A 22,303-nucleotide genomic window follows, 5' to 3' on the forward strand; every position below is an offset into this window, starting at 1 on the left:
CCTGGAGTTCACCCAGAGCAGTGGAGCCCTGTGTGTGCACAGAAAAGCCTTGCCCGTGGGTGCCCGTGGGTGCTCACGCACCAGTGTACGCCCGGGGGCCGCCTCAGTCACCGACGGGTAAACAGCCCAGGCTGAGGCCAGACCACGGCTGTCACTCAGCACCGAGAGGAAATGAGCTCAGGTCACGACGTGACAGGTGCATCGCCAAGCCAAAGAGGCTGCAGCTGGATGGCTCCCGACGTGACACCGGGGACAGGCAGGACTGTGGGGACGGTGGCGAGAGCAGGGGCTGGGGGGAGGGAGGTGAACTCTCTCGGCGGTATCATGCGTGACGGACAGGGCCGTGAGCACGCATGCACGCCACGGGGTGGCGGCAGCCATGGTGTGCCCTGGCGTGGCCCATGGGCGGGGCTGTCCAGGCAGCATCCGCGGGGCTCAGGGGTGGCGTCAAATGCACGGCCAGGGAGCGCTGGGGTCGGGGAGACCCCGGGCGGGAGGGTGTCTGGGACGCCCCCGTCTCTCATTCACTTCTGCTGTGGACCCAAAACTGTTCACAAGTCTAGTTCACAAAGGGAAAAGCAGGCTCGGTTCTCCCAAGAGGGCCTGGCCAGGTTTCTGAGCCGCCCCGCTCCGGCTGGACCTGACCGTGGAAGGTACCTGGGTCAGCGCTCTGTGCTCAGCCTCCTGCAGCCGGCACAGCAGAGACAGCCGGGTGGGAGGGGCGCTGACCCCTGGGCTCCCCACCCTGTCCAAGGCCCTGGTCTCCGGGGGTAGCACAAGGACCTCGGGTGGCCCAGCCGGCTTTGACCTCTGCAAGCAGACCTGGTTGTAAGCACTCGCTCACTGGCCATTACACAGCAAACAGGGTGGCCCTCAGCTGTGGTCTCCATTAAGAACAGGGGTCGCTACTTAGCGCGATGCTCGAGACGCACTCCTTGGTCTAGACCTCTGTCACAGAGCACCTGCGGTGCAGCAGTGCCGAGGCGCTTGTCAAAGACTCCGGTTCCGCGCTCACCGCCCCAGACCTGCTCACTCAGGAACTCCGGGCGTGGGTCCAGCAACCGGGCTTACCCGTGCTCCACAACACGTGCTCTGGGTGCAGCCCAAGTTCTGAGAAGCACCCACCGACCCAGACAGGTTTAATCCACCTGGGTGCCGCTCCCACCTTGGGCGGGGTCATTCCGTGTAGCTGAGGCCGGCCCGGGCGCACACCCCTGGACCCCATCCTGGAGCTGCCGTGGCTGCCTACTTCCCCCTGCCCCCTGCCCCGCCCAGCCGGAATGTCTCTGGACGGTGCCCGCCACCCTGCAGGGAGCTCCACTGCTCCAGGGGAGAACCTCAGGCCAAAGCCCAGGCCATGCAGTGCGGCCTCTCACGCCTGGGGCCGCCAGCACACAGCGCACAGGCGCCACACAGCCGTCATGCGATCGAGCTGTGTGCTCCCCGCTCGCAAAGCCGCGCCAGCCCCTGAGATTCGGTGCCTCGGCTTCCTCATGCCTGCTGCAGGGACTCACGCGGCCGCAGCCGGCTGGAGCGCAGCCAGGCCTGACGTGAACTTGACCGGGTTCGACTCTCGCTTGTCAAGTGGGAGCACTCCCGGGAGCAGCTGGAGTGGCCCAGGGGCGTGCGGTTCTAGCAGGGACCTCCTCTGACAGCGGCCACTCGGCCGGCCCCAGCTCCCCGTGTGCTCCGAGCGACGCGGGGCAGGGTCTGGGGGCCCCGGGCTCCCACCCTGACCCTGGGCGCTCCTGCGGTTCCGGGAAAAGAAACAGCATGATTCCTCCTCTGCATCTCACATCCCAGTAAAATATTTATTATCTCAAGAAATAAATCTTTAAAAAAAGAGAGAGTGAGTGTCTCTATTGCTTTCCCGGACGGGGCAGGTCCTGGGGAACCGTGGGGTTTCTGACGGCGGCCGGCCCCTCCTCTGGCTCCCGGGGCCGGGCAGGTGGGGTGGGAGCGGGGGTGGGGGGGCGTGGCAGTGCTTCTGATGGCCTGAGCTGAATCAGGCAGGGCCCTGGGAGGGGGGCGTGGGGCGGGCAGGCATGCCGCGCAGAGGTGGGGCCGGGACACAGCACTGATGTGCGGTGGGGCTCCCTGGAGGCTGGTGGGCATGCCGGGAGGCAGAGGCCCCCTCCGGAGCCCTCACAGGGGGCACACCTGTTCCCAGAGGCAGGGGGAGAGGGGCGACGCGGTGGAAACATATCTGTGGCCATGCCAGGGTGGGTTTGGGGAGAAGCGGGAGAGGGAACCATTCAACCAGGGTCAGGGGGGGTCCTCAAGTGTGGAGGGGAGTGGGAGCTGGGAAAGAAGGAGGGGTGAGGGGCAGGAGGGCCGGGCTGCGAGGGGCGTGGGCAGGGTCAGCTTCACCTGGGGCTCTGCCTCTGTCCAAGCCCCCGACAACTCAGAGGGACACGGCGGGCCGTGTGCGCCCCGATCCCGGCTCTGTCCAGCGCAAGCCCAGGCCGGCTCTCCAGGGCTGAGAGGCCCACTCCAGGTCTTCTCCGTCTGGCTCAGATCCGGCTTTGCACAGGGCAGGGCCTCTGACCACCTGCTCCAGGGCCAACGCGACCCTCGGACCAGCCCAGCTCCTGCTTGAGTTGGGTGCTGTCAGGGGTCCCCGGGGTGAGAGCGAGGAGCCCACCTGGGGTGGGTCCGAAGGGCTGGGAGGGCTGCCCTCCCCCTACACCAGGCATGGCTCTGCCCCGCCCCCTTTCTGGCGGGGAGGGGGTGGAGGGGAGGGCGGGCGAGCGGCTGGAGCTCAGAATCTGCTGGTGCTTCCCCTGCGGCAGAGGGGGCCGCCGTGGCGCCGAGCGTGGTGGTGCCGGCGGCCTCACAGGCAGCCCTGGCACAAGGCCACCTGGCCCTTGCGGAAGTCCCGGCAGGGGCACAGCCGGTGGTACTTGGTGCTGGAGCCGGCACAGCTGAAGAGCAGGGGCTCCTTCTGCAGATAGCATTCCTGGCCGGGCTGCGCGAAGGCCGGGTACAGGTGGTTCATCTCGGACTCGGTGCTGTCACAGCGCACCTGCAGCCTGGCGCGGCCACACAGCGGCGTCACTCACCTACACCCTGCAGCCTGGCCAAACCCCCAGGCCCTTATCCACCTGCTGTCCCGGCAATGTGGGTGGAGAGGGGAGGGGAGGGGCCTGGACGGGCTGGAGTCCCGGGCTGACCCAGCAGGTGCAGAAGATGCCCGGAGAGGGCTGCAGGCCAGGCTCTGGGGGGGGGACGGCAGGGGAGGGGGCCGCACTCACTTGTGGAAGGCGTCCCGGCTGTTGAGGAAGGGGAAGAAGGAGGGTTCGCAGATCAGCCCGTGGTCCAGGCAGGCGTCGGTGCAGGCCCTCCCGGCGGCAGCCAGCCAGGCTCGAAAGGAGTGGGCGGGGGGCCAGGCCCCAGGGGCCACGCTGGCGTTCCGGGCCCACTCGAGGTGGGTGGCGTTCGGGGCCAGGACGAAGGGGCTCTGCAGGGTGTGGGTCCCCGGGGGTGCAGGGCCTGGGGCTGAGCAGAAGTCCTGCCGGGAGGAGAACCGTGTCAGGGAGGGGGTGGGGGTGGGACTCAGATGCCCTGGGTGACGGCCGGGGACCAGGCCACGCAGTAGCGATGCCAGCTGCTGCCGTCGGGCGCTCACTGGGCACCAGGGAGCCTCACGTGCACGGTGTCCCTTCCTCTTCCCGGCGGCCCCTGAGGCTGGACACCCAGACGTCCCCAGGCTTCGTGGCTACAGGGCTGCGGCAGGCCTTGAACTCTGGCTGCTGCCAGCCGTCCGCCCCGGGCGGGATCGCTGTCAGGTCAGGGCCCCTGCGGCACCCAGTCCCCGGCACCACAGGGCTCAGCAAATGCTTTTCTCCAGGGTCCATGCAGGGCGTGAAGCCCACACGCAGCCGGGAGTCCAGCCTCGCCCAGCGCCCGCAGCAAGTTCCCCTTCTGTGGGCCGCAGTATTCCTGTCCATCAAGCGTGGGGCAGACCCAGACCCCGCCCCTAACATTCGTGGGTCCGGGAATGGAGAGCAAAGGGTGGCCCTGGACTGTCCATGCCCCAGTCTGATAGCCGGGAGCTCCCATCACGGCCCCCGCAGGAGCCCTGCAGCCTGGCGCTGGGGGCAGCTCAGACCCCGGACGCACAGGGGCTCCCAGCAGATGGCAACCCCCCTGCCCACACGCACTCACTCGCCTACCTGGGGGCAGCCACGGGAGGGAGGGGGCACGGCTCCCTGCGACACTGCCCCCAGGGTCTCCCTGGACACCCAGGGCAGAGCTCTTAGCCTGCACCCCCAGGGTCACCATCTCTGGGGGTGGGGCCTCCCACTCGTCAGCCACGCGCCCAGCTTTTCAGCAGCTCAATGGTACACAAGTGACAACTGCAAGTGTCGGTGTCTCCAGGTGGCACTGGGACAAGTGGACGGGCAGGGGCAGCAGCCGGGGCAGGTGGCAGGGCCCACGGCCTACCTGGTGCTGGATGTAGGCGTGGATCCGCTCCAGCATGCCCTCACAGGTGTACTCGTAGGGCAGGTAGGGGTCTACCTGCGAGAGAGACGCGCAAACACGTGGGGCAGGACGCCCAGAGGCCAAGGGAGCACCACCCCACCCAGCCAGCCAGCTCTGCGGCCCTGCTCCCCGGGACACCCTCAGCAGCCACGGGGCCCAGACCTGCGACCCCACCTGCCCCTCACGGAGCAGCTCTCCTTCCCATAAGGCCTAGCATGCTGCCCTCCTCCTCCCTGCCCCCAGGCACCACCGGGTCCCTGAGCCCCGCCCCCTCCTGGCACGAGACCCCTTTCCTCTGTGGCTCTGGGCACCCTGGCCTTCCCCAGCAGGGAGCCACCACCCATGTCACCACCAGCTATTTATGCTCGTGTCTCCCACGAGCTTATGGGCCCCTTGGGACTGGGGGCTGTGTCTTAGTCACCAGTAGGTCCCCTGGGCCTGGCTCCGGGCCCGGCACACAGCAGGTTTGGAACACGAAACCATCCCCAGCTCTGCCAGGGTCCTGCTTGGGGGAAGGCATTTGTAAAGCACCACCCGGGCCAGCCACTAGGTGGCGCTCTACCCGTCTGCATATGCACCAGCTGCAGGGGTGGACTCTCAAGAGGAGCTGGGGCTATGGGAAGGAGATGGGGGCCCCCTGCCCCCATCCCACTACACCCTCTCAGGCCCAGCACAGGTCCTGGCAGCACAGGGCTGGCCGATGGCCTGAGGGCAGGGGACACGGGGAAGGGCATGTGGCCTCCAGCCCATCCTGTCCAGCCCAGTTCCCCTGACACTGTTTGCTGCAGCCCCCACGCCGACTTCTGGCTGCTTGGCCAGGCCTGACGGGTGGTGTCCGGAGTCCAGTCGGGCCATGCTGGCTCCTGCAGACCCCACCCCTTAGGGCTGGGGGCCACCTGGGGCCCCTGGCCAAGGGGACGTCCCCAACTCTCCAGGGTTGCATGGGGGCAGCAGCCAGCGCTCCCTCGAAGCTGGTCGGGCCAGACGCTGCTGCCCTGCCCTTGTCCCCGTGCGGCTGTCACTCGTCCACACCCTGGGGCAGCTCTCAGGCCCCCGCGCCAGCCACCGTGCGCAGCCCTGTCCCCAAGGTGGCCCCAGCCGCTGCCCCAGCAGCTCCAGGTCACTCAGCACGTTCAGGGCCTCTACGGGGTCTCCCGGGGCTGAGGCTTCAAATCCTGGTTATAAATAAAACCCTCCAGGGAAGAGATCTCCGACTGTCAGCCCAGCCTGCTCCGGTCGGCTGACGGCCCTGTCACAGGGTGACTCAAAGGCCCCAGTGAAGGGAGGCTCGGCCGCCTGCGGGGGGTGCGGCCCCCACAGCGCTGAGTCCAGGTGCTCGCCTAATCGGTCTTGGCAGAATGACAGGTGCTGGTCCTGCTGACGAGGCCTGAGGCAATGACAGCAGGCACCGTGTCACCGTGTCACCTCCTGTCCCCTCACCTTCACAGACGCCCGGGCAGGGACCTGGGAGGGCACCAGGCCCGTTCCCGGCTGGCTGAGCGCCTCGGGTCTCTCACCAGGACTTCCCTCCCCACCGCTCTCCCTGTGGCCGCTGCCGCCTGTCCCCCACCCTGCTTTCTGGAATAAGAGAAATGCCCAGGGTGTTTGTCTCCAGGGCCACACGCAGCCCTGTGGAAATCTGAAGACCCTGCAGGGGGCCCGGGTATCCTCACGTGAGCTCCGTGCACCGGGTGATGCGGGGGCTCCTGGGCCACGTGGGAGCGTGGGGTGGGGGTGGGGGCCCTCAGGCTGGCTGGGGCCCTGCGAGTCTCAGCTGGGGGCCGGGGGGTGGACCCGCAGCCCGCGCACGCTTCCTTGATCCTTGTTACTGTCTGTTTTTAATTAACCAACGGAACCAGATGTTCACAAAATCAAAAGGGAAAACAAGGCAGGTGAGTGGCGTCCCTCCCCGGAGGGCAGCCTCTTGGGGACCTCCCGCACCCGGCGAGTCCGGCCAGGGGAGCTTGTGCCCCGCCAGGGTTGGGATCTTGCTCAGGGAGCCCCGGGGAGGGGGCAGCCTTAGCCACTGCCCTCCCCACGCTGCCCCTGCGTGGAAACCGGGAGAGAGCAGGGGGGAGGGGCGGCAGGAGTGGCGGGAGGGGTCTTCAGGCGGCTCCTCACTGGCGTCCCCAGCCTGCAGCCCTGCAGGGTGTGGTGGGGGAGGCCTTCCCGAGCAGCTGGGTGTAGGCAGCAGAGCCCCAAGTCTTTGCCGCCAGAGTGGCCTCTGCCTGCTCGGCCGGTGCGAGGGGCAAGCCAGCTGCCGGGCTGGGCGCTACCTTTCAGTCTCCAGTGGGCAGGAGCTGCAGGACCAACAGCCCGGTGCCGGATGTGACCTGGACGTGACCTCCAGTCCAGCTTGGAGGCCTGCCCTGGGCGGCACCTCCCTACCTCCCCACCTGGGCTGGCTGGCTGTGCTGAAATTCCCAGGGTCAGCTCCTGGGGGAACCCAGCCTCAGGCAGCTGTGACCGTGACCGTGACTGGAGGAGGAGTTTGCCCAGCCTGATGCTTCCGAGGGAAGCGCCACAGCTAGAGAGAGGTGCAGGCTGGGACCAGGAGCGATGGAGGGGGGCTGAGGGACGGGCTGAGCCGCGAGCAGGTGACTCCCAGGGACCAGGGCCAGGGAGGGCACATGTGCAACGGTGCCGGTGCGGGGGTCAGGACCTGGAGCCGGGCAGCAAGCTGCCCCGCCGCTGTGTCCCCTGGGCACAGCTCCCCCTGCAGGAGGAACCTGGCATTGCGCCGTCGCCTTTCGTGGTCCCTGCTGCAGCCGAGGCTGCCACGGACCCACAGGTTCACCGGGCCCTGGAGGTGGAGACGGGCACACTGCTCAGCCTGCCGCCTGAGTGACAGTGAGACGTGGTCCTGGGAGGCACGAGCCCCCCCTCGCTGCGGGAGGTCCGGGCCAGCAGAACGGCCGTGCCCTTGGCCCCACCAGCCTCCCTGGGGCAGAACCTGCCTTTGAACAAGACTGCCCCTCCGCACCGTCCGCAGGCACCTGAGACCTCTGCGAGCTGGCACAGACACCACACTGGACTCTCGGCACCTAACGTGCTGGGGGTGCTCACCAGGCCCGGCCCTCCAGGGTGCTCAGATCCAGGGCTGCCATGTAAGGTTGCGCAGGTTGCTCATGGCACAAAGACATCTCTCTCTCTCTCACACACACACACACGCACACACACGGGAGTTGGTGAGTGGGGGCCCGTGCTCCACTTCCCTGGCTCAGGACTGTGTCTGAACAGGGCAAGAGTGGACACCTTTGCCATCCGGGCCGGCAAGCCTGAATTCACCGGGGGCACGTTTGCCCGGCTCTGGGGTGTGTTCACGTTGGACTGGCTCTCCCACAGGGCGGGGAGCCCCGCGTCGACTCTCACCTGGGTTCTCATGATGGCCTTGATGGCCGCTTCGAACTCCTCGGAGTTGTTGTAGTCGACCGTCCACACGTGCGGCTTCCCGATGAAGTTCTCCGCGTAGGGATGCTGCGAGTACACCTGCGGGCGCCGAGGTAGGCAGCTCCCCCAGCCCGCCGGGCCCCACCCACTCCCACCTCGGGCCCCGCCCCCTCCCGCTCCCTCCGCCCCAGCCCTCAGGGCCCCGCCCCCAGCCTGCCGGGCCACGCCCACTCTCACCTCGGCCCTGCCCCTCCCACTCCCTCCGCCTCTGCCCGCCTGGCACTGGCCCCGCCCCGTCCACCTAGGCCCCGCCCCTCCAGCTCTCTCCGCCCCCACTCACCTCGGGGCCCCGCCCCCAGCCTGCCGGGCCACGCCCACTCTCACCTCGGCCCTGCCCCTCCCACTCCCTCCGCCTCTGCCCGCCTGGCACTGGCCCCGCCCCGCCCACCTAGGCCCCGCCCCTCCAGCTCTCTCCGCCCCCACTCACCTCGGGGCCCCGCCCCGCTCCGTGCTCCCTCCTCCCCTGCCCCCCCACCCCCGGGCCCAGCCCCACCGAGCCCCTCACCTCTCTGGAGGTGGGCTTGCCCCGGAAGAACTCGTGGTTGAGGGAGCTGTGGGGCGGGCTGAAGCGGGCCTGCAGGAACACACAGCCGTTGGCGATGGCCTCCAGCGGCGCGGGGCCCTCGTAGGGGAAGCCGAACCCTATGAAAAGCTGCAGAGTTGGGGGCTCCGTGAGGGCCAGGGAGGGCAGGGCCCCAAGGCCCACGCCCCCGGACAGATGCCCCCACACCGGCCACTGCCGCTGCAAGCCGCTCAGGGCTCCCTGCCTGGTGGCACTGAGCCAAGAGGCCCACGCGCTCCTTCCCAGGCCCTGGGAGCTCGGCCTGACCCAGGAGCCCAGTGGGCCGGCCTGGTGCCGAGGGGCAGGTGGGGAGCTGCGGTTCTGCGGGGCTGGCCAGGGCGTGTTCACTTAGGGTCTGCAGTGCCCCGAGGGGGACTGGTCATGGGCTGGGGGAGCAGAGTGGTGGGGTGTGTCCACACTGGACTGGTCATGGGGTGGGGAGCATGGGTGCTGGGGTGTGTCCACACTGGACTGGTCGCAGGGTGGGGGAGCAGAGTGGTGGGGTGTGTCCATGTTGGGCTGGTCACAGGTGGGGGAGCATGGGTGCTGGGGTGTGTCCACACTGGACTGGTCACAGGGCGGGGAACATGGGTGCTGGGGTGTGTCCACACTGGACTGGTCACGGGGTGGGGGAGCATGGGTGCTGGGGTGTGTCCATGTTGGACTGGTCACAGGGTGGGGGAGCATGGGTGCTGGGGTGTGTCCACACTGGACTGGTCATGGGCTGGGGGAGCATGGGTGCTGGGGTGTGTCCACACTGGACTGGTCACGGGGTGGGGGAGCATGGGTGCTGGGGTGTGTCCACACTGGACTGGTCACGGGGTGGGGAGCATGGGTGCTGGGGTGTGTCCACACTGGACTGGTCGCGGGGTGGGGAACATGGGTGCTGGGGTGTGTCCACACTGGACTGGTCACAGGGTGGGGAGCATGGGTGCTGGGGTGTGTCCATGTTGGACTGGTCACGGGGTGGGGAAGCATGGGTGCTGGGGTGTGTCCATGTTGGACTGGTCACAGGGTGGGGAGCATGGGTGCTGGGGTGTGTCCACACTGGACTGGTCACAGGGTGGGGAGCATGGGTGCTGGGGTGTGTCCACACTGGACTGGTCACGGGGTGGGGGAGCATGGGTGCTGGGGTGTGTCCACACTGGACTGGTCGCAGGGTGGGGGAGCAGAGTGGTGGGGTGTGTCCACACTGGACTGGTCACAGGGTGGGGAGCATGGGTGCTGGGGTGCGGCCACGTGGCAAGAGGCCACGTGTGGCGGTGACGGGCCTGGCCGGCCTTGGGGGTGACCTCCTCAGCGTCTGGGTGCCGGGCGGGGGGGGCGCACCTTGGCCTTGCGCAGCAGCTGCTGGAACTCGGGCTGCGGCAGGAGGCCGTGGTTCTTGACGAAGGCGGGCACCTCGGGGGGCCGCTGGCTCTCATAGTACACGGTGCCGTGGACCTCCATGTACTTGTGCAGGATGTTCAGGAACTTCTTCCCCTGGGGAGGGCGGGCGTCAGCCAGAGGAGCCGCGCGGGCCAGGCCGGGCGGGCGTGGGGCGGGTTAGGCTGGCCTGCGCTGGCTGGGGGACCCCGGGCAAGGCCCCGCCCCTCTCTGTTGGAAAGCTGTGCGGCGTGGACGAGACGGCAGGCTCGAGGGCTGCTCCGGGCCGGGATCTGTTTTCTTCCCGGGACCCGTGAGGCTCAGCGTTCCCAGTGAGTGGAGCGCAGACTTCCCTGAGCCTGAGGACCTCCGAGCACGTCTGAGGAGTTACAGGGCTCTCTGGGGCCAGGCCATCTTCATCCATCACTCACCTACCCTTCCCTGCACCCTCCATCTACTCAGCCACGCATCCATGTGCCCGTCCAGCCACCCGTTCACCAGTCCATCCGCCCACCTGCCCACCCACCTACCTACCCACCCACATACCCCCCACCTACCTACCCACCCACCCGCCCACCCACCCTTCACCCCTCCACCCACCCACCCACCCTTCATCCCTCCATCCACCCGTGCATCCATCCGCCCACCTGTTCACCAGTCCACCCACCCACCTACTCACACCCACCCATCTGTCCCCCACCCACCCACCCTTCATCCCTCCACCCACCACCTCATTCGCCCATACAACTATTCACTCATCCATCCACCCAGCCAGCCATCTCTTCTTCCATCCAAGGAAGGAAACCCTGCGAGAAACTCCCTTCTTGGGGGTGGAACCCCGAGGGATCACCTAGAAGACAGCAGCCCAGCCTTCAAAGGTTGGATCCACTTCAGATGGTCTCCACCAGTGTGACCGGCTAAGGTGCTCCGAGTGCTAAGCCCCCCTGAGCCACGGGTGACAGTAAGCCACCTCTGGAAGAGCAGCATCCCCGACCTCAGATTATTTCTATGATTTTTCATATGGGTTTTCCAGAACTCAAAAAAAAAAAAAAAAGTAAACAATGGAATTCCAATCAAAATCCCAGCAGGGTCTTTTGTAGAAACTGATAGACTCATCTGAAAACTCATTTGCAAATGCAAAGGACTTTGCATAGACAAAAGCAACTTTGAAAAAGTTGGCAGACTTACATTGCCCGATTTCAAGCCTTCTGAGCCATAGAAACGCAGACTGTGGTGTCCACGGCACGACAGACAGACACACAGACCAATGGCACAGAACGCAGGGCTCAGGATCAGCCCCACACATGCACGGTCAACGATTGCTGACAAAGACATTTCAGTGGAGGAACAACCGTCTTCAAAAAGTGGTTACAGAACTTGGGTCCCCAGACGCAGAAAGAGGGGAGGGGAGGGGAGGGGAGGGGAGAGGTGGGGAGGGGAGAGGTGGGGAGGGGAGGAGAAAGAAGAGGAGCTGGTAGGATGGGGAGGGCAGGAGAGAGGTGGAGAGGGAGGAAGTTACTTCAATCCATGTTACATAGAATGAAAGGTAAAACCTAACACTTCTACTTTAGAAGAAAACATAGGAGAAAAATTTTGTGACCTTGGGGTAGACAAAGATTTCTGGTCGCCAACAGCCAAAGCACAATCCATAAAAGGAAACACTGGGCTTCGTGAAAGCCGAGAACTTTTGCTCTTTGAAAGGTGCTTTGAAGAGAAAGATGAGCCACAGGCTGGGAGAAATATTTGTAAAATCGTATTTGACAGAAGGCTCACATCCAGCACATAGAAGGAAGCAATATCAGAAAACACAATCCAATTTTTAAATGGGCAACATTTCTGAAAAGACACTTCACCATGAAAGATACACCCATCTACCTACCTACCGACCTATCTATCCATCCATCCATCTACCGACCTATCTATGTGTCCATCTACCGACCTGTCTACCCATCCATCCATCCATCCATCCATCCATCTATCCATCCATCTACCGACCTATCTATGTGTCCATCCATCCATCCATCTGTCTCTGTGGAAGGCGAGTAGACACACATATTTGTCCTCCCACACCCAAGGGTTTGGTTCCCCAAATCTATGGCAACAGCACTGAGAGCAGACACGTAGTCCAGTTCTGGTGGCCACAGGTGGGCCTGGGGTCAGTGACTGGGGGCACTAGGTCACGATGGAAGAGACACAGACATGGAACGAGGCTGTGCTCCCTGTCCCTTGCCCCACGTGATGCACTCTGCCACCGGGGGACTCCACCACCACGGGACTCACCGGCGGTCAGACCGGTGGGGGAGCGCCTGAGCCACCAGCCAGAATACACCTCTCTTCTCTGCAGAGGGGCTGCCTCAGCCGTCTCATTACCATGACCGAGCGCCAACAGGCTTCAACAGCACTCGTTGTTAGGGAAATGCAAATTAAACACAAGCAAGACAGCATCCCGTGCCTGTTAGCATGGCAGAATCCTCCAGGACTGAGCACACCAGGTACCAAGGAGCCAACGAGGCCGCCGCCGCCGCCTCCTCCTCCTCCTCCTCCTCCTCCTCCTCCTCCTCGGCTGGAAAGACTACAGACAGCGATGGTCGCAAGAGAAATGAAAGCCTTGTCTGCACAGGGATTTGTACATAGCATTGTTTAAAAAAAAAGATTTATTTGAAAGGCAGAGTTACAGAGAGAGAGAGAGGGAGAGAGCCTCCATCCGCTGGTCCACTCCCAAATGGCCTCAATGGCCAGAGCTGGGCCAGGCGTTTCATCCAGGTCCCCTACGTGGGTCCAGGAGCCCAAGCATTGGGCCAGCCTTCACTGTCTTCCCAGGCCATTAGCAGGGAGCTGGATCAGAAGTGGAGCAGCCGGGTCTCGAACTGGTGCCCACATGTGATGCCGGCATCGTGGACCACGGCTTTACCCACTGCTCCACAGCGCCGGCCCCTGTACATGGCACTTTGATTTCTAATAGCCAAATGTAATGAACGGTGAAGTGGATGTATAAGGTGGTAGATCCGTTCAGAGGACCACTACTCAGTAATAGGAAGGGATACATTCCTGATACAGAAAACAACACGGAGGAGTCTTGGGATAACCAGGCTGAGTGATAAGTGCAGGCAACACTCAGCCTGCACTACGCCATTCCGTTTGCACAAGACGACAGAAAACGCAAAGTCATTACAGTGCAGACTGGCTGCCTGCAGACGGAGAGAAGACAGGAGGGCGGGAGGGATGGCAGAGGGGGAAGAAGCTTCCAGAAGCGATGGAAAACCCAGGGAAATCCTAAAAAGAAAATAAAAATACAGTGGCCGAAGTGAAGAGCGAAATGGATGGATGTACCAGCAAATTAAACACAGCTGAAGGAGGGATTCAAGGAGGAACGAGAGAACACATCCGGAACGGAGCACGGGGGAGGTGCGGGGCAGCCACGAGTGACCGTGAGAAACAGAGGAGCACGCGCGAGACCCAACCCCCTCTGCCCCGGAGGCAGAGGAGAGGCCGGGACAGAAGCAACACCTAAGGAGCTCGATCTGGGGGCTCCGTGGTGCGGCTGGGACGCCCCCATCCCGGTCCGAGTGCCTGGGCTCATGTGCCACCTCTGGTTCCAACCCAGCTTCTTGCTCATTCAAGCAGGAGGCAGCAGACGGTGGCCCAAGCACTTGGACCCCTGCCACCCACGCGGGAGACCCAGCTGGGGTCCCTGGCTCCCAGCTCCGTCCTGGCCCAGCCCTGGCTGCTGTGGCCATTTGGGGAGTGAACGCCCCGTCTACCTTTCAAATACATAAATAAAAACTTTAAAAAAAGACATAATATTAAGAATTAATGAAACTGTTAACAAAAAAATCAAATCACAGATTCAAAAAGATCTACAAACTCCAAGTAAGAGAAACCAAAAGAAAGCCACGGAGACAAATTACAGTACAACACTGCAAACCGAACGCTGGCGCTAACAGCAGGCGGAGGGAAGAGATCAATTACGGGTAAGGCAACCACAGCATTTACCACGGATCTGTCAACGTGAGTGATGGCAGCCAGGAGAGAGCGGGCGGCCGGCACCGCCAGGCTGGGGCTCGCGAGGACGGAAGCCAAGTAAAGGGACTTGAGGGGCCAGAGGCAGAGCCCGCACAGGCAAAGGGCGTCCCTGACACCCAAGGAGGACGGCGCCCGTGGAAGCCCCAGACCTCGGGAGGAACACACAGCGAGAAGAGGGTTAACGGGGTGGGGCTGGGCTCACGGCCACTGGCTCCAGTCCTGGCCAGGTGCAGCGGTCCAGGGCGTGAACCAGTGGATAGAAGATCCATCGCTCCATCCCTCTCCCTCTCTCTCTCTCTCTCTCACTCTTGCTCTGTCTCTCCCTCTCTCCAACTCTGCCTTTCAAAAAAATTTTTTTTAAAGGTGGGGGTGGTTCCTGGGGATGAGCGTAAGTGGCCGCTGACCTCACACGACGACAGGGGTCGCTGTGACACCCGGGGTGTGCGACGTGCGAGGGGCAGAAGTGGAGGCACCGCCAGCTTCCTGTTATCTGACAGGCACAGTCATTCATTCATTCATTCATTCACGTCAGGCATCGCCGAGTCACGGCGCACAGTGCAGCTGGAACACACAAGTCCGCCAGCCGGGAGGGGGCGGGGCGAAGACAGCAATCAACGCGGAAGAAGGGATGAGAGGAACAAGAGGGGGCAGACGAAGCAAAGAAAGAAAAGCCGACGCGAAGCCAGATCTCTGGGTAGTCATACGGAACGGACGAGGGCTGCTTATAACTCTGGACCACGCCCACAGTGAAAATGAAGTCAGGGGCCAGCACTGTGGCGTCGAGGTGACGCCTCCACTTGCACCGCCAGCATCCCACACGGGCGCTGGTTCAAGTCCCGGCTGCTCCACTGCCAATCCAGCTCCCTGCTATGGCCTGGGAAGGCAACAGAAGACGGACCAAGTCCTTGGGCCCCTGCACCCTCGTGGGAGACCCAGAAGAAACCCCCGGCTCCTGGCATCAGATCAACCCAGCTGTGCTCATTGTGGCCATTTGGGAAGTGAACCAGCGGATGGAAGACCTCTCTCTGTCTCTCTCCCTCTCTGTCTACAACTCTACCTCTCAAATAAATACATAAAATCTTTTAAAATGCAATCAAATCAAGGGTGTAAGGTGTGAGGGAAAGGGCACCAGACCCTCCCATCCGACTCCCCGAAGCACGCGTCTTCTCTTTAGAACACACGCACACACACACAGGACGGTGGCACACACACACACAGGACGGTGGCACACACACAGCATCACGGCACACCTGGCCATGCCCAGACACCTGCCACCCTGCAGGCACTCGGACCCTCGGCGGCTCAGGCCTGCCTGGAGCATGCCTGTGTCTTCCTGTTGCCGCTGAGTCATCACCTGACCCAATGCAGGTGTCACCCTGTCGCCTGGGGATACTGACAGGTGGCAAATGTCTATGTTTAGTACAAAACTAACTTTTTCCCCAAATCCTTTGGAGCTGCAGCTGGACCCCCTGCAGGTGGGCCCTTGGATGCACGAGGCCATTGTGTGTGTCCAGAAAGCTCTGTTTCACCTAAACCACCCCCCATCTCCCCCCATACACACACAGTTGACTGCAAATTTCTGGTTTCACAAGACCATGCCCTGGGTCCAGCAGGCCTCCCGGCACTCTGACGGCCTGCTGCTCTGCCACTCCATCTGTGTTTCGGGTTTTTTCTTTAAGATCTATGTATTTATTTGAAAGGTAGAGTTAGAAAGAGAGAGACAGAGAGAGGTCTTCCATCCGCTGGTTCACTCCCCAAGTGCCCACAATGGCTAGGACTGGGCCAGCCTAAAGCCAGGAGCCAGGAGCTTCTTCAGGTCTCCCACGCCAGTGCAGGGGCCCCAGGACTTGGGCCATCTTCCACTGCTTTCCCAAATGCATTAGCAGAAAGCTGGATCGGAAGTGCAGCAGCCAGGACTCAAACCAGCAACCATGTGGAATGCGGGCGTTGCCTTGGTGGTTTAACACGCTGCACCACCGGCGCCCTTCTGAGGCACTAGCCGACCTTGCAAAGCACCACGGGCTGCCGCCTGCAGCTTAGAACCCCCCCTCGGCTCATCAGCCTGTCCCTCCTGCCCCTGGGGACCTCCCTGCCTCAGGCCCCGGGGACACCAGCCTGCGACACCTGCCTGCATGGCACCAAGTCCCTCCCCAACCCAGCCCTGGATGCCGGAGCCCCAGGGGATGGGGAAAGAGCTCCGGGTCTCCCACTCCTCCTCTCTTTGAGGTCTCTTGGGGCGGCCCTGGGCGATCTCGGAAGAGCTGGAGCCAGGGACCAAGCCTTCCTCCCCCACGTCCTGACCGCGCCTCCTCCAGCCACATCTCAGCAGTGTTTATGCTAACTGCAGACACAGCCCGGTCTGCTGCCCCCAACTCTGTCCCCTCCTCCAGCGCCCCAGGCAAGGGGGATGGGCAATGTGCACCCCTCCCCGCGGTGGGCACGGATACCCCAGCACAGGGCTCAGACCTCACACCCGCCCCCAGGGCTTCTCTCTGCCCTCGCCAAGGCTTCCTCATGCCGGGGAGGCTGGCAAGAGTTGGGGTTCAGGCTCCGGGCTTAGATAGGAGGGGGCTTCCCAAAGCTTGTGGGAAAAGTAATTGAAAGGTAAGCTCGGGTTCAGCACCTGTCCTGGTGGTGGAGACAGAATGCCTGCCTCCAATTCCGAGTGCCGGGTTCACACCCCGCTCCGGCTCCTGACTCCAGCTGTCTGCCAACGCAGGCCCTGGGACACGACGCTGATGGCTCACGTAACTGGGTCCCTGCCACCCGTGGGGGCCTGGGATGGAGGGCTGGACCCCTGGCTCAGCCTGGCCCATCCCTGCCTGTTGCAGGCATCGGGGGAGTGAACCAGCAGATGGGAGTGCCCCCCCCTTTCTTTCTCCACCTCTTAAATAAATGAAGATTGTTTTAGAAAGAGATGTTTGTTTGGTGCAGAAAAGTTTAAAACCCAAGCCTACAAGGACTCTTCCGAGAAGGCCGTGGAAAAGGAGTTTTACGAAAAAAATAATTATGTGTGGATTTCTGTGTGTCCATGACCTTCCAAAGTGTCCTCGTATGGGCGGCCGCAACACCAGCGCTGCCCCTTGCTGGCTGCAGGCGTGCCTCTAACCCGCGGCAGCGAGGTGTCCTTGGTGACATGTGGCCGTGGCCGTGGCCCGCGGCGTGAAGTCCACGAGAAGGTTCCGGGAGCCCTCAGCACGGTGCCCGGCACCTGGCAGCACTGTCAGATGGCCCTGCCCTCCCCCCCGTGCCCCCGCTTGTCCTTCCTCAGTCTGTGGGTGCCCAGAACAAAGCCACGCCCCTGCCCCCTTGAAACTGGGCTGGGAGGCTGAGGTCCTAGATCCCAAGGACCCCCAGCCCTACTCTGCTTCCTCCCCCTTCCCCTCCCTCTCCCCACTGTCTCCTCCTCCTCGCCAGCTGGAAGGCGGACGCCATGACGCCATGACGCAGAGGGCCACCCCGACCTGACTTCGTGTCAAGGTGGGCAGTCACCCAGGAGGGAAGACCCCCGTGGAGCAGCCCCAGCACCCCCAGACTTCTACCTGATTCAAACCACAGCTCCCCGGGCTCCTGCTGGGAGAGCTGCCCCTCACCCTGACCACGCGGCCTCAGAACCGTGGCACCTGTGTCTCTCTCACCGTCAGCTGGTCCCTCTCACGTGCTGTGGCCATGCCCAGTGGGACCTCCCACAGGGACCAGGAATGACTGCTCCTTGGACCCTGCTGTGGCCCCCGCCCCACTTGGTGTACCCACATTAGTCACAAGGGCAGAAGCGGGGGACCCAGAGACCCCACTGAGCGGCCACCGACGGGAGGGGCGGGCGACAAGCAGGTTCGTACCTGGAGCTGCCTCACCACCGACGACGGAGCATGGGGAACGGGGAGAGAGCAGATGAGTGACAGCAGCGGCACCCCCCACGCGCAAGGCCCTGCCCTGCCGGTCTACGCTCACGGCCCCCAGGTTTGGCCTCCCCTCCCCCCGCCCACCACTGGGCTCACCCCACCCCCGTCGACATGCCCTCCCACCACCCCGGACGCGGGAATCACTGGGTGGCAGAGTCCAGGGACAGACAGGGGACAAGGTCTGCAGATGGCAGCTGGGGCTTTGATTCCCAGGGCGGGGGCGGGGGCGGGGGCGGGCGGCGCTCACCTTCCAGATGCTGGCCTCCTTGCCGTACACCACGGCCATGTTGCCCGCCTTGCTGCCCTTCACTGCCTGCTTTTCTGTGCCGTTCAGCTCCTCAGACACGAAGCCCATGAAGGAGTTGTCCGGGGTGTGGGCTGCAGCGGGGCGGGGGAGGGGCGGGGAGTTACAGACAGCCCGCGGGAGGGAGCCGGGGTCTGGTAGGGAGGAGGGCGCCTCAGGCTCCTCCCCTCCTGGGGACAGGCCACCTCAGGGCACCCCGCAGGTTCCCTGGTGGGGAAGCGGAGGCCACGCAGGGCTGAGGGTCTGCTGTCCCCGGAGGCCACGCGGGGCTGAGGTCCTGCTGTCCCCAGCCCACGGCTGTGGCTCCTCCTGGGTCCTGCACAGCCCACATGGGGGAGTCCTCTACTCCCTCACTGCCTCCTGGTCCAGGCCACCCTCCTTTCTCCCCATGCACCCCTTCCACCCTGCGCCCCATCAGGCCCCCCCGCACCTCCCGGCTCTGCCCCACCCCTGCCCGCCTGCCCTCGACACCTGCCAGGCACACTCCCTCTCTCCGGCCAGGTTTTGCACCAGGGCCCCACCACACAGCCCTCAGGTCACAGGTTCACTTCCTCCCACGACACTGTTGGAACTGAAGCCCCCTCCCCCCGGCCCCAGCCCAGGCCAGCGGCTCTGCCGCTCCTGTGTTTGTCCCCAGCCCAGGCACGTAGAAAATCCTGCTTGGCGCTGGGGGCCCCACTCACACACCCCCTCCCCAGAAGCCTTCTCTGTGCAGCCACAGGGGTGAGACTTGGTCTCTGTTATAGCCCCGATGGCACAGGACTCCCTGTCCCCAGCAACCCAGACATGATGGGCAGGGAGTGGGCCTGGCCTTGGGCTCCCTTCAGCAGCCGTGCCACGGACGGCAGGCCTGAGCGCCACACCCTCACGGGGCACAAATCCCTCCCTTCTGAGTCTAAGGGTCCTGAGTGCCTTCTCACTGAGCCCAGCAAAACCTCGTCTGTGGGGGAGAGCAACCCAGCTCCCAGGTTTCCCAGAACAGCCTGGATCCCACAGCCCCCTTCCCCTCTCAGATGTGCTGAGCCTGGATCCCACAGCCCCACCTCCCCTCTCAGATGTGCTGATCCTGGATCCCACCTACTTCCCATCTCAGATGCACTGAGCCTGGATCCCACAGCCCCCTTCCCCTTTCAGATGTGCTGAGCCTGGATCCCACCTACTTCCCATCTCAGATGTACTGAGCCTGGATCCCACAACCTTTTCCCACTCAGATGCACTGAGCCTGGATCCCACAGACCCCCTCCCCTCTCAGATATGCTGAGCCTGGATCTCACAAACCTCCTTCCCTTCTCAGATGTGCTGAGCCTAGATCCCACAAACCTCCTTCCCCTCTCAGATATGCTGAGCCTGGATCCCACAACCCACCTCCCATCTCAGATGTGCTAAGCCTGGATCCAACAGCCCCCTTCCCCTCTCAGACGTGCTGAGCCTGGATCCAACAGCCCCCTTCCCCTCTCAGATGTGCTGAGCCTGGATCCCACAGCCCCACCTCCCATCTCAGATGTGCTGAGCCTGGATCCCGCAGCCCCCTTCCCCTCTCAGGTGTGCTGAGCCTGGATCCCACAAACCTCCTTCCCCCCTCTGGGTGCCAAGGGACTTCCCAGCCTCCCATCCCTCCGGGGCAGGGGCACATCGAGCCGTTCCTCATTGACTCCAAATCGCACGCGCCCTGGTCTGGCCCACAGCTCGGAGAGAGAGGAAGGGGTGGTGCAAGCCCCCGCCCCCCGAGAGAGGGCTCCTGTCCACACTCGCCAGCGAGTCCCCAGGACTCCGCTGTGGTCCACACTCGGTGCTAACAAGGGCACTGCTCCTGCGTTCTGGCCCAGAGCTGCAAGGGGACGCCGCTGGAGGCAGACGCGGGAGGTGACAGCCAACAGGAGGGGACGGAGACCGGGACGGAGCCGGAGCGGCAGCGTGCCCCCGCCGCGCTGGCCAGCAGTGGCCGTGTCTCAGTCTCGTTACAAACCGCTCGGGCTCAGCTCTAATCGCCTTCCTGGCCTCAAACCCTCAACTGTGGGTTTCCTAGAGGCCCCGGCCCCGACCTGCAGCCTCAAACCCCGCTGTTGCCAATGCGGGGGCCTCCCCCAGCCCTGCTGCTTCTAGAACCTTCTAGGTCTCTGTCCATCGTTATTGTGCTGGTCTGCTCTACAAGGAGAGCCTGCAGTGCCCTCCGAAACTCTCCAGCCCCCGGGGAGGGTCCCTCCTTCCAGGGGCCACGGGCCCCGGGTCCAGATTGGGGGGTGCTTAGCAGGTGTGTGGGTCACCCCGGCCATGCCGCTCCCCAGACATGGCCCAGGTTCTGGAACACGCTGGAAGGGCAGACCCCAAGACCCCGCCTCTTCCTGAGGACCGCCCGCCCCGCCTGGCCGGAGCCCCATCTCCCCCCGAGACCCCGCCTCCCCGAGTCCCGCCCCGCCTGGCCATAGCCCTGCCTCCCCTGAGCCCCATCTCCCCGAGCCCTGCCCCGTCCGGCCCGAGCCCCGCCCCCAGCCCCGCCCGCCCCGCCCGGTCCGAGCCCCGCCTCCCCTGAGCCCCGCCTCCCCGAGTCCGACCCCGCCTGGCCATAGCCCCGCCTCCTCCCGAGCCCCACCCTGCCCGGTCCAAGCCCCGCCTCCCCCAGCCCCGCCCCCAGCCCCGCCCGCCCCGCCCGGCACTCACGGAACATGGTCATGAACTGCTTGGGGTTGAGGTTCCAGTAGCCCCAGTTGGTTCGGTAGCCGTGCAGCGTGGCATACTCCTCGTGGTTGTAGGCAGGCTCCGTCCCGAAGGTGTCGATGACCCGGATTCGGCACCTGCCCCCGCCGCCGGGGTGGGGGACCAGAGGGCAGGGTCGGCATCCTCTTGGGGTGCCTCCCCCGGGCCGGGCACTGGGGGCTGGGGCAGCCTAGCGCCTTACTCTGCGTCAGGTGGAAGTAACCGCAGCTCAGAGGGCTCGGGGCCCGGGAGCTCAGGCTAGGAGGGAGTGCTGCCTGGAGGAGGGGTCCCCAGGGCCCCCCAGTGCTACCTGTGCACCTGTCAGAGCAGGGAGGCCACAGGTTCTGGGCACAGGAGCCGGCACCCCTGCAGTGCGCCTCTGGGGGCCGAGGGGTGGAAAAACAGATCCCGGTGCGCCTGCCCCTGGGAACAGGAGACTTCCCGGCTCTGTCCCACCTCGGCGGCGGGTGGAAGCTTCAGGTCAGAGCCCAGAGGGGCCCCGTCCCTGTAGGACCAGCCCAGCCAGGGCCGGACGCACTGTGAGGCCACAGCAGACGCTGCCCCTCCGCCCGGCCCACCCGGCTGCGGCCCCCGCAGTAACTCGCTAGGACGCGGACACCCTCGCCCCCAACAACGTCCTTCCCGGCGACCCAGGCGGCCGGCGAGTGCCGAGGCGGGCGCTGCTCCCCGGAGGAGGCACGCGCATCCGTGAGAAAAGCGACATCGCGCCTGTCACCTCTTCTAATGCATCCCGCGGTCAGAGCATGGGCGCGGGCAAGGTCTGTGCTAAATTAACCCCGGTCCTGCTGGCTGCGGGCGGCAGCCTCGCTCCACAGCCAGAGGGCCGGGCCGGGCCCCCTCTGCTGCCGCGAGCCAGTGCGGCCCTCCCAGGCCGGGCCGGGGCCAGCCAGGATGCGGGGCAGGACGTGGGCAGGGGCTTTGGGCCCCCCGCGGCCCCCCAGGCCCGCTCACCGGTACTTCTTGAAGGAGAGCCCCATGTGCTGCTTCATCTGCTGCAGGCCGTGGTAGTCGGTGTAGATGAGGTCGAAGGGCAAGGGGACGGTGAGCGGGCAGTTCCCCCGGCCTGGCGGCACCCCTAAGTTACTGAGAAAAGGACCCCTCAGAGTCTGCGGCCCCAGAAACCCACCTTCCCCGGCCGCTGCGCCCAGAGGATAGAGGAGAGGAGACGGCAGGAGAGCGGGCTTCTGGAAAAGAGGGGAACAGGACAGCCACGCACAGTTGTGCAGGTTTCGTACTGCACAAGGGAGCTGAACAAGGGGACAGGGACTGGGGTCCCGCCTGGGCCCGCCTGCCACGCCCTACTCCTGGCCTGGGCCACAGAGGTGCTCTGCAGGCCCCCGTCTGCCCAGGGAGGGAGGCTTCCTCCAACTTCCACCAGCAGGGGTCCTCACTGCACCTGCGGGCCTCTGGGGACCTGGCTGGACTCCGGCGTGGCGTCCCCCTGGGACCAGGGCCCACTCATTAACACTCAGGTTCCACCTGGTGCCAGGCAGCCCC

General features: G+C 64.4%; 1 protein-coding gene across 1 annotated transcript in view; it reads right to left on the reverse strand.

Moving 5' to 3' along the window:
- Window positions 1-2,012: 2,012 nt before the first annotated feature.
- MGAT5B (alpha-1,6-mannosylglycoprotein 6-beta-N-acetylglucosaminyltransferase B) overlaps window positions 2,013-22,303 on the reverse strand; it is a 64,568-nt gene continuing 44,277 nt past the window's right edge. The window contains 9 exon segments of the mRNA XM_070060246.1: window positions 2,013-3,032; window positions 3,255-3,511; window positions 4,447-4,521; window positions 7,858-7,974; window positions 8,441-8,587; window positions 9,827-9,979; window positions 18,035-18,165; window positions 20,750-20,883; window positions 21,758-21,889. Of these exon segments, the coding sequence (XP_069916347.1) occupies window positions 2,834-3,032; window positions 3,255-3,511; window positions 4,447-4,521; window positions 7,858-7,974; window positions 8,441-8,587; window positions 9,827-9,979; window positions 18,035-18,165; window positions 20,750-20,883; window positions 21,758-21,889 (1,345 nt within the window). The 3' untranslated portion in view covers window positions 2,013-2,833.

This window comes from Oryctolagus cuniculus, chromosome 17 (assembly GCF_964237555.1).
Source record: "Oryctolagus cuniculus chromosome 17, mOryCun1.1, whole genome shotgun sequence".
NCBI lineage: Eukaryota > Metazoa > Chordata > Mammalia > Lagomorpha > Leporidae > Oryctolagus > Oryctolagus cuniculus.